This window comes from Hypomesus transpacificus, chromosome 18, assembly GCF_021917145.1.
Source record: "Hypomesus transpacificus isolate Combined female chromosome 18, fHypTra1, whole genome shotgun sequence".
In the NCBI taxonomy this organism is placed as follows: Eukaryota; Metazoa; Chordata; class Actinopteri; order Osmeriformes; family Osmeridae; genus Hypomesus; species Hypomesus transpacificus.
The window spans coordinates 7,460,839-7,471,762 of NC_061077.1; the positions used below are offsets into that span (position 1 = coordinate 7,460,839).

Genomic DNA, 10,924 nt, shown 5'->3' on the forward strand with positions numbered 1-10,924 from the left:
TGAATTTTTGTTGCTTAATGCCTAATTTCATGAAGAAACAACTCAAACAACATCAATGCATCACCAGTTGAAGAACAGCTGTTTTCATTGACTGTATTTAGTAATACATTTTTAATTACAGAGACAATATTTTGTGGCATATACAGTATGGGCTCCAGTAGGTATCGCATTTTGATGGTGACATGGAGTGATGTGTTTTCACAAGGAGTTTGAACGTTTTTACATGCAATTTTATGGAGATATGGAGTCAAACTAAATAGCTGCGTCTAATAATTACAATATTAAAAACGAACATATAGGCCAATGCAAAATACACACCCACCCTCTAATCTTTTTCTATTGGCTTGATCTACGAGTACAGTCATCGGTAAGAGATGTGCATTGCACACATTAATGAAGTCTCCCTGTTATTCCCCCAGGAAAAAACTGTAGTTCCCTAATGCTGCTCTATGATTGGACTGGGAGTCGACCTCGTCATTACTCTGTCCAATGCCTTCACTGACGTCCTTACGCTCCAAATGCCCTCAACCAGCTCTTGACGTAATACAGCTATTCCCATCTTGTGTCTATTCCCCCTGTTGGCTGTTCCATATGTAACAACAACCTCCCGCCTCGACTCTGATCCTCTTACAGACAAGTAAGCGGCCAAGATGGACGTTGTGAACCAGGTAAGGACATGAAATAAATCAGTGGACCAAAATGTATTAATGTGCATGCTGAATCCGTCCTTTATAAAGGAAAATGTGTGAATTAGGCCTATTTAAGTGTGTACCTAGGGGAAACCAATAGCGTTTAAAGAACGTTAAACTGCTGTAGGATGTAATTCTAAAGCAGTTGAGCAGCTGACTATTGCGGTGCTTTCCGGGGTTCTCGAGTAGACTACACGATTTGTCAATTATACACTGCAATATAGGCTCTATAGATAGAGATGGAGGAGATTTAACCAATTTGCACCATGCATGTTCATGTGATTGAGCGATTGGCCGTCCATAGTCTAAATGTTCACAAATGCTTGCACCAAATCATTTCAAGACCATGAGTTGAGGATGCATTCCATAGTATGACATTTATATTTCATGTTTAAGCATATTGAGTATTGAACAGTTAAGGACAGATCCTTAACTGTTCATATTGAACAGTTAAGGACAGAACTGCTTCGGAATATTTAAGGCCCATCTATGTTTGGCTACTTGCGGTCGGCTACAATATTTTTTTAATCGCTACTCCAAAACACAATAGGCTTTTCAATTGGATCCATTTAGGAAATAAACACAACGGTCTCGTTGAGAGGTGAAAGATGTATATACTGGTTGGTTTTGTCGGAGTGCAGGCCATCAGATCGTTTCAAGGAGGGTGGGAGGAGAGCGCGCAAAAGAGACCCGAATCATTAATTTCGCAATATAGACGTCGTGCGTCACCTCTCCAGAGTTGACAATGGCGGTGATTCATTTATGTCAAAATGTGAGCAGACATTACTGTTTTTTACGCTCTGATCTCGGAGGTGAATACAAGTGCGTATATTTTTATTGACGCATCAGTTCCTTCATTGCCGCATTCACCTGCACAGCGTTGTTTTTATAGAATATGCAGGTGATGTGAAATAGGCCTAGTCCTCAAAATGTAAGCAGGGTGTTGTCGACTGAATACAGTGAAAACAGAGGGATAAGCAGCTTTATCTAATTCTAATGCTTGCAAAGTCGCTCTTCCTCTCTCTCTCTCCCTCTCTCTCTCTCTCTCTCTCTCTCTCTCTCTCTCTCTCTCTCTCTCTCTCTCTCTCTCTCTCTCTCTGCTTGTCTCTTTTATATGTCCCCTATCAGGCCTTTGTCACCTGACCAAGTCACGCTTCAAGTCAATTGCAAAACAACATTTTAGCAATACTTAATTATACATGGAAGTAATCAAATCCAAATGTTAAGGGCAAGTGTGTTGGCAACATGCTGACAACTTTTAAGGATAAGTAGCCTAGTACTGCGGAAGCCTACCGAGTAGTAGTAGTAGCCCACGTTAGAGACTATGGGACAGCATTTATATGTTTAGCTAAACTACCTTGACGTTACACATTATGTCGGTTTGACGATTAATTACTATTTTGACAGTTGGTGGCTACCGGGCAGTTCACTATAGTGAAGCAGCCGTTGGGATTCATAAAGGCCCTACAATGGGTAAGTATTCCGAATATTTTATTCTGTATAACGGTGAGTGCCGTCCCCGTTGAGCGCTCCTTTTCATGCGCATGCGTGCTAGGGTGCCAATGTGTACCAAGATAGAGACGATGCTTAAAGTGCTTCATATATGCCCAAATCGTCAATGTCTTATAAAATAATTGGCTGTTAGTGATGGTTCTAAACAGTATGAATGCAAGTATATAGTTGGGATTGAGAAACTATATTGTTTGAATGTCATGTCCTGATAATAGGTATATTCGACTTAATGCAGCGACGGCGGCGCCGACAGACGGCTGCAGCCGGCTGCCTTGAACCTGAGAATCCGATTGGCTGCTTCAAGTCAGCCGGGCTGCAGGCGGCTGCAGGCGATGCCAGCGCTGCATGAAGTCGAACGTACCTAATGACACCGGAAAGTGTCATACTACGTCATTCTTTTGCCAAGCGTTTACAAACGCTCATGAAGCCGTGCGTGTCCACTACAGCGGAGCGGAGCGGCGCGGAGCTTCGGCTTCCAATCCATTTTCAATGAAACCGGGCGTTGACGCTCGCGTACGCTCCCACAATGCCCCTACACCAGCGTCAACACGCCCGCATTTTCATTGAAAATGGATTGGAACCCGACGCTCCGCTCCGCTGTAGTGGACACGCACCGTTAGGTGGTGACACAGCCCCATCATTCTACTTGCTGCTTTGCTGTCATTACTCCACTAGAGTTTCAAATGATTAACGTGTTGTTGAGCAGAATCATCAGAAACAGGAAGGCTTCAAGTCCTTTTATCTGTTTATTGAATGCATTAACGCCTTTCTTTGTTGCCTGTCACTTGTCAACATTAGATTGTATGGACTAGATACAGTGAAGGTTATTCTATAGTTGGCATACCACCCAGCTTGACTCTAAATTTGACCAAATTGAACCAAATGGAACTTGGACCTAATTGATGTCAATATAAATTTCCTTTGCAAAGATGTTCTGTCGCTTTTGGCCAGTCATATTTTTGTGCACGCAAATTGTCATGCCAAGTTTGTCAGGTTTGAACTGTTATTTTAATATCTAGTGACTTGGATTAAATATTGACCGTTTTTGACATCTCTTGTCTTATGTCTATAGTGTTTTACACTGAATTATGTCTAGTGTTATTAAGTGAGCTTTAGTATTCTAGACAAAAATATATCCAGCATCTAGGGCGATCCAGCAAACATGGACATTATATCTTCTAAAAGGGCCAATTCAAAAAGCAACTCCAGCGTACTGTAAAAAACGAAATAACATCCCATTGGTCCATGGAAGCATGTGACTCTGAACAGAGTAGTCAGCTTACAAGTAGCTGAGAGGAAACACTCAACAACATGACACTGTAGTCCTTGCCTGGAGCTGTACAAGTCTTCAACATCACATTACTGCCTCGGTAGGTCATAATGCATCTTTTCTCTCAAACAGAACAATTGTGCACATCCTAAATGCAAGTCAGCATTTTACACGTTCCAGTATAAATAGTTCTTCATGTGGTTCATGCTGATACATCTGCACATCCCTTCTGACCTGCAGTTGTTATGTTGTCATGTGGTCATGGTCCTGTGGTACTGAATTGGCGTTTTTGCAAACAAGGTGAAAGCAGGCAGTGTGTATCCAGCTGTATTTGTTGTGCAGAATGTGTTTACATTTACAGCTAACCTCACAGTAATTTAGTAAGTCATATAGCTGTATAATTCCATTTATGTTTGACTTAGTCCCACTCAATGTTACCACACATCATAGACCACAAGATAATAGACACCCAGTTGTCCTCTAAAAGCCAGAGAGTCTGATGGATTTGAAGGTCACATGGATGTTATTGGTTTGAATTATTAATCCATTAAAAAGAGGAGGTCCAGGAGGTCCAGGGAAAATCCCTCCATGGAAAAACAAGACAGAGGACCTGTAAATGGAAGTTATACATGCTAGCATGCGTCTTTGTGTTACTTCAGATACACTGTTCTGTTTTGCATTTGAGCATAATGAACTTGTGTGCCTTTATTCAATAATGATGTATGTGTGTGTGTGTCTGTGTGTGTATTAGAGAGGGAAAGGGAATGGGGATGTTTGTGAGAGAGAGAGCATGTGAGTGAGCATGAGTCATGTAATGGTTGTTCTCTCTTTTTGGGAACTGTGCTGATGAAGCCTGTTTTTGATGGATGATGGTAGACATTGAGTAATCCCTTAACCAAACTGAGGCTGTAGTGTCTACCTAAACAATCTCTCGCCCAAAGCTAAGTTTATTCAAGATGAGAAGCTTTTTGTTTGTCTTTACCCTACACTGCTGCCTGCAAATATGGAGGATATTTAGCTCTCATTTGGCTTACTTGTTTGAGTGGTCAGTGATTTATGATATGCTTGTCCTTAGTCCTTAGTTGGTCAATGCTGTGGTACTGTGGTATTTGGTGTGTACTTTGTGTGTGTGTGTGTGTGTGTGTGAGAGTGTTTGCCAGCAATGCAACATTGCATCAGTGACAGTAGAAACCGCCCTGTGGCCCTCCCCCCTCCACCCTCCCTGCCACCCACCCTCAATGTGTAATGTTGCCAATAGCGTTACCATGGCACCTGACACTCTGTGTGCAGCCATGTCTTTTCTCAGCCTGCCTACCCATCCATCTCTCCCTCCTGTGCGTCTCTCCGTTCATTCTGTCCCCTGCACTCAGCTCTTTCCTTCTCCAACAACCCCTCCCTTAGAAGCACTGGAATGGTGATCATGTGTATGTCTTCATTTCACTTAACACTGGAATTGTCACACCAGATCATCAGGTGATCAGGAGAATAATTCGCCAATCCAATTGTTGTTTACAAAATGATAGGGAACTCATAAGATCTGAATCGGATGTAATCAGAATGAAAGATGTACAGAGATTGCATACAACTAAGCCTCAGAAATGTTTGTGCTGCTTGTAATCCTTTATACCCCTGCATTATATAATGCATACAGTTATAACCCTACAATACATAGATCGAATTGTGTATGGGTGGGGTGTATTCAATGACTTTTGTGCAAGGCTTGGTTTAGCCTTGGTTTGAACAAGCACAGTCTCCAACTCATCATTGTACAGATGAATCCTCTGAGAGACTCTCCCCTTTTTTTCTCCTTTCACTGGAATGTCTTGTCAGGATGATTGCTACACCTCTTCTGCCATGAACACTACACACCTACTCACACATATACACACACTGACACACACACACTGCTCATTCTTAACACCAGATAATGACCTTTAGTCATCGGATGCAGTGGAGGTGTGGTCATGTTGAGCAGAGGAGATAGACATAAGATATGATAGTTATCAGAAGTTTAGTTTCATTGAGAGAAGATGGAAAAAGCTGTATAGAATTATGAATTAGCTTTCTATAGCCAAGTTACAATTATGTTTGTAAATTGTATACTGGAACTTTACAACAGCAGATTACAGTAACTAGATGAATGTATTATGTTTGTACAGGTGGACTACCAATGGAAATAGTGGTTGAATGCTTATGCTGTGGGTGCATTTACACCTGTGTACAGTGTGCATGTGTAGATCTGTGTGTGACAGAGAGAGAGAGAGAGCGAGAGAGAGAGAGCGAGAGAGAGAGAGACAGAGAGAGAGAGAGAAAGAGAGAGAGAGAGAGAGAGAGAGAGAGAGAGAGAGAGAGAGAGAAAGAGAGAGCGAGAGAGAGACAGAGAGAGAGAGAGAGAGAGAGAGAGAGAGAGAGAGAGAGAGAGAGAGAGAGAGAGAGAGAGGAGAGAGAGAGAGAGAGAGAGAGAGAGGGAGAGAGAGAGAGAAATAAAGGAAGAGAATGCCGGGTGTACGGTCAGCTCAGTGTAGCTGTGTTTAGTGACAGATGGTGGAGAACCTCAGATTAATAGCCGGATTTTCCATCCAATCGGATCTAGTCTACCGGGAAGGGAGGGTGTGGTAAAAATAGTCTGACTGACTAATCTTCTACGTGTGAGAATGTGTGAGTAAGAGAGAGCGTAAGCAAGCTTGTTTGTGTGCTCACAGCTCAGGTGTGATACACAGTGGGAGTGGGCAGTAATTAAAGGCTATAAACAGTAAAGGCTACAAAGTAATGGAACCACCCCAGCACCAGCAACGATAACATGGTTGTGTGTACATTTCTAGTGTGTTCTTCACATTATAATAAAAGTTGTCGGAGTAACCATAGCAACAGGTGCAGCAACTCTGTAACCTGTCGGTATAAGCTGCAATGCATGCTGAAGATCAACTTCCTCAAAGGTCACCAAACAGTTTCATAATACAATCTTGAGATGTAATCTCAACTTGTTATTTTATTAACGCCCTTTTCCAACTTCCTCTGTTACTTTCAGATCTTCGCTATCTTTGCTTTCTCAACATGTGGCAGCTACTCTGGCATGTTCAAGATGAGTGTGGAGTGTAAAAACCGCTCAGAGAGTGACCTTGGTATTGAAGTAGAATTTGAGTATCCATTCAGGTCAGTATTTTCTTTTCCTGCCTTTGTAGTAAAGCAGCTTTGTTCTCCAATGTTCTCTCACATACATGGGACACCACTATAACCAATGTTCACATCACATTTCTTCATTTCTGTATTTCTCCATTTCACCTCTCTTTCCCTCTTTCCCTCTGTCTCTCTCTCTTTCTCTCTCTCTGTCTCTCTCTGTCTCTCTCTCTGTATTCCTCTACACCCTGCAACCCCACCCCCACCCCCTCTTGTTCTCCCCACTTTGCTGTCACTCTTCCTCTGTCCCGGGCCAGGCTCCATCAGGTGTATTTTGACGCCCCGACCTGTAAGGGGGGGAACCCTGAGCGTCTGTTCCTTGTCGGGGACTACTCCTCGTCGGCCGAGTTCTTTGTCACCATCGGTGTCTTCTCCTTCCTGTACTCCATGGTAGCCCTCTTCGCATACATTTTTGTCTTGGAGAAATACCGTGAAAACAACAAGGGCGCCCAGATTGTGAGTTGGGATTTCTCTCCTGTCCTTTACCTTACTGTACTGTGCACAATACCGTCATACCACATCACATTACACACACTGACGATGTCTTCTATGCATCATTAGCCCATGAATATCATAATGGTGATAATGACGGTGATGAAGAGAATCCTCACGGTGATTTGCCTTGCTGATCCTCAGGACTTTGTGGTGACGGCTGTGTTCACCTTCATGTGGCTGGTGAGCTCGGCTGCCTGGGCCAAGGGCTTGTCAGACGTGAAGACAGCCACGGACCCAGACAGAGTCATTACTCTCATTACCGCTTGTGACGAAGAGGAGAACCGCTGCCGTGAGGTCCATGACCCCAAAGTCTCAGGCCTCAACACTTCTGTGGTACAGTACCTCTCTGGACTCATCCCACTGAACGTCTGATACAAGCTGTGTGCACAACACGTGAAACAACAGCGATTAAGTGTTTCCATTACCTTAAAAAGCTGTTGCTACGATAAATAGTCCATTCCCTTCTTGAAATGATTATAGTCACAACTTGGTGCATAGTTTGTTTACCTGAAGACTGCTTGAACCTTTGTACTTTATGCACTCCCACTCCCTAACCCCCTGCTGCCATTCCACAGGCCTTTGGATTTATTAACTTGATCCTGTGGGGAGGAAACCTGTGGTTTGTGTTCAAGGAGACTGGCTGGCTGGGAGCCTTCGCCGGCACATATGCCCAGCCTTCCCAGGAGAAGCAGCCTGCGCCTGACTCCTTTGCCCAGCCAGGGTATGGCCAGGAGGGCTATGTGCAACAGGACCCCTATGCTGGCTCCCAGGGAGGCTACCAGCCCGAGTACGGCCAGCAGGGAGGCTACGAGGGCGGAGACTACAACCAGGGAGGTTATGAGCAACAGGGTGGCCCCACCTCCTTCGCCAATCAGATGTGAGCTTGTCCACTGAAGGACAGCTTCTGGCTGGTGAGTCCTTAGTGAGAGTATGCCATGATGGCTTTCAACAGGCACTGCATTGATGCATCAAGTTATTCATGTTTTTCGCTTTCTCTTTGTCTTCTTCTCTTTCTCTCTCTTTCTCTCACTTTCTCTCTCTCTCTCTCTCTCTCTCTCTCTCTCTCTCTCTCTCTGTCTCTTACTCTCTCTTTCTCTCTAGGGTAACCTTGTGATATTGAAGTGTGGTGCCTGACCACCACCTACAAATCCACACTCCTCTGTTTGTCTTTGTGCATCTGTGAGTTGACAAGAGGAGGGAGGGAGGAAGGGATGGAGGGATAGAGAAAGGTAGAGTTTGGGGAAAGGGAACTATATTAGGATAGGGTTATGGGATGAGAGGGAACTTGGGTCCTAACTGTAACATGCTGTTTATTCTCGTGATGTATTTAACTGTAGAAGACAACAGGGGATTGTCCGTTTGGTTATACGAGAAAAACTGGAATACATTACCAAAACATTTATGGAAAAACAATTCAGATATAAGGGACTAAGACATACATTTCTGAAAATAATGGTAGTAATATTAATTTGGGAGAATGTATTTGTCTGTGCTGTGTAAATATGGACATATGGATATATTCCTATATGTACACAGTTGAATAATTGTGCACTCCATATTAGTTGTTATACAACAAATGTTGAGCACAGAGTTATTCAATTGCATTTACTTCAGTTCTGTTTAGGAGCTCACATAGTTCAACCCTCTTGTTGTTTCTCATGTTTGTTTGTGTTACCTTTTTATGTATGACTCATTCCAAAATATTTGTATTTATTCTTTTCACAACAGAGGGACATCTTTGTTATTTTGTCATTGTGCTTTTGTATTTGTTCAAAATTACTGAGTGAGTTGGAGGGGACTTCATAGGGATGACGGTTGCTGATGAGAGGATGGATGAAGTTTAAAGCAAAAAAGAAAGCAAAAAGGAGGACGTAGAGAGAAAAGTGATGTGATAGCATCTTAAAGTGATGTATGAAGAAGTGGGTAATGTTTTGGTAGGGAAGATTACATTTCAGATTTTCCTTTTTTTCTCTCAAAAGAAATATTACTTTTCAGCAATGACTGAACTACTCTCATGCTACACAGAAATATAAAAACGCTGAGATTTAAAAGGTTAATTTGCATTAAGATTTTGAAAAGCAGTTAGCATGGTAGCATCTAGAATTGGCTGATACTAGGTTGTTCTAAAAAATGCTGTAGTGCACTACCAATGTAAAGCAGGGAAGTCAGAAACAGTTTAGGGGCATTTGTTTGTGAAGATTTTAAGTGTACCCTTTCTCATCAGACATTTGCATCAGACAGATTCGATTTCATTATCAAACATTGACTTGTTCTGATGGTGCCTTTTATGTGGTCCATGAATGAGTCAGAGTCCTGTAGTTTTTAAATCATCAATCTACAGTCTGATATACAGCCAAGCTAAGTCATAATCACATTCTAGGTACGATGGAAACTAATGGGGCAAAATATCAGGGCCATACATAGGAAACAAACACAGTGTTTACTAAAGTGCTCTGAAAAATATCTCCCTGGAAAATGTCTGGAAAATGTCTGCACATACACACCTCTCCTCTCATGCCCCTTTACAAAGGTGTTTATGCATGTCTCACTTCTTGTCCAAAAACAGCCCTGAAGAAAACAGAGAACTAAGACTTGCTAAAGTTATATTGTTATATAATAACATGTTTGGCCATTGTAAGGTTACTGTACAGCATATAGGAGCACTACTACATTTTACACAAAACATAGAATACAGGTGCTAAAATCATATAATTTCAAGTATACCTGTTTTACTGCCAATCGTTGGTTTGGGTAGAAGTCAAATGTATTGCCAATTTTTTTTTTTGATTGGGGTCTTACGTCCACAGTGCTCATCATGTGTTCCATCTGTGATCCATTGGATTGATTCATTTTTTATCAGGGTTCTTTGAATCAGGTGGTGTAGAGGCACCTCACTTTTTTTTCTTCCTCTGTGGTAAAAATCTCTCTCTCTCTCCACTGCTTTCTGTCTCTGTCTTTCTCTCACTTTAGCTCTTATAAATATGCTCAAATGAAATATACTCAGTATGTTGTTAGTGGTGAATGATGTCTTGTGATACTCTCTACGCCTTTGGATAGTGCTGTGTGTATTGTGTATTCTTATTAGTATTTATGAAAATGATTAAAAGTATGAACAAGATTCTCCAGAATTCTACTGTATTCTTATTCTATGGAATCCATGTGAAACAAAATGAAATAAACTTGAAATTATTCTGTTGAAGATTAAATGTTTTATGTGCATCTTTAAAATTCTGCAGAATACTGTCATAGTATCAGAACCTGTGTGCCATTGATTTAGCAACAACTTGCGTGCAATTTTATGTTTCTACCACATGATGGCATTCTATAAAAAGTGTAAATCAAGTGCTAGCTTTATCATACATTGACCGGATGTTTTACAACGTTCTATTTATATTCACCCTTTTGAGATGCGTCCATTAATATACCATTCTCGTCTACCAGTAGCATGGGTTTACAGTGGGTAGCTTACATGGCATGCATTTTGCAGCTGTTCCCTGTTTTGTGGGCTCAACGTATTTTACTCTCGACCACAGTGAAAGTGTTTCGTCAGGCTTGTTAAACGCCTCTAGGCCATATATAAGAAATCTCGTTGCCGAGTTAGAACTAGATAGTCACATGAAAAGCTCATACTGTTTCCAGTTTATTGTGTTCGCTGATATTTGTGTACTGTAGTAACCTATTTGAGCCTAAGATTACGAACCACGTGCAGGGCCGTAACTACCATTGAGGACACCGAGGTCGTGTCCTCGGTATTTTTTTTCGTATTTCTGTTTTTTTTTTT

The 10,924-nt window shown here is 41.9% G+C and overlaps 1 protein-coding gene across 1 annotated transcript; it reads left to right on the plus strand.

Moving 5' to 3' along the window:
* Positions 1-620: 620 nt before the first annotated feature.
* Positions 621-10,334, plus strand: LOC124481240 (synaptophysin-like). Its single transcript, XM_047041150.1, has 7 exons — positions 621-668; positions 2,097-2,162; positions 6,500-6,624; positions 6,906-7,104; positions 7,285-7,476; positions 7,719-8,054; positions 8,245-10,334. The coding sequence occupies exons 1-6, from the start codon at positions 651-653 to the stop codon at positions 8,022-8,024; spliced, it is 906 nt and encodes a 301-aa protein (XP_046897106.1). The 5' UTR covers positions 621-650; the 3' UTR covers positions 8,025-8,054; positions 8,245-10,334.
* Positions 10,335-10,924: the final 590 nt, after the last annotated feature.

Excerpts from the sequence above, each read along its gene's own strand:
- LOC124481240 (XM_047041150.1), top strand. Across the intron at positions 6,625-6,905 it reads GAATTTGAGTATCCATTCAG|GCTCCATCAGGTGTATTTTG; the intron begins GTCAGTATTTTC and ends GTCCCGGGCCAG. Across the intron at positions 7,477-7,718 it reads CAGGCCTCAACACTTCTGTG|GCCTTTGGATTTATTAACTT; the intron begins GTACAGTACCTC and ends GCCATTCCACAG.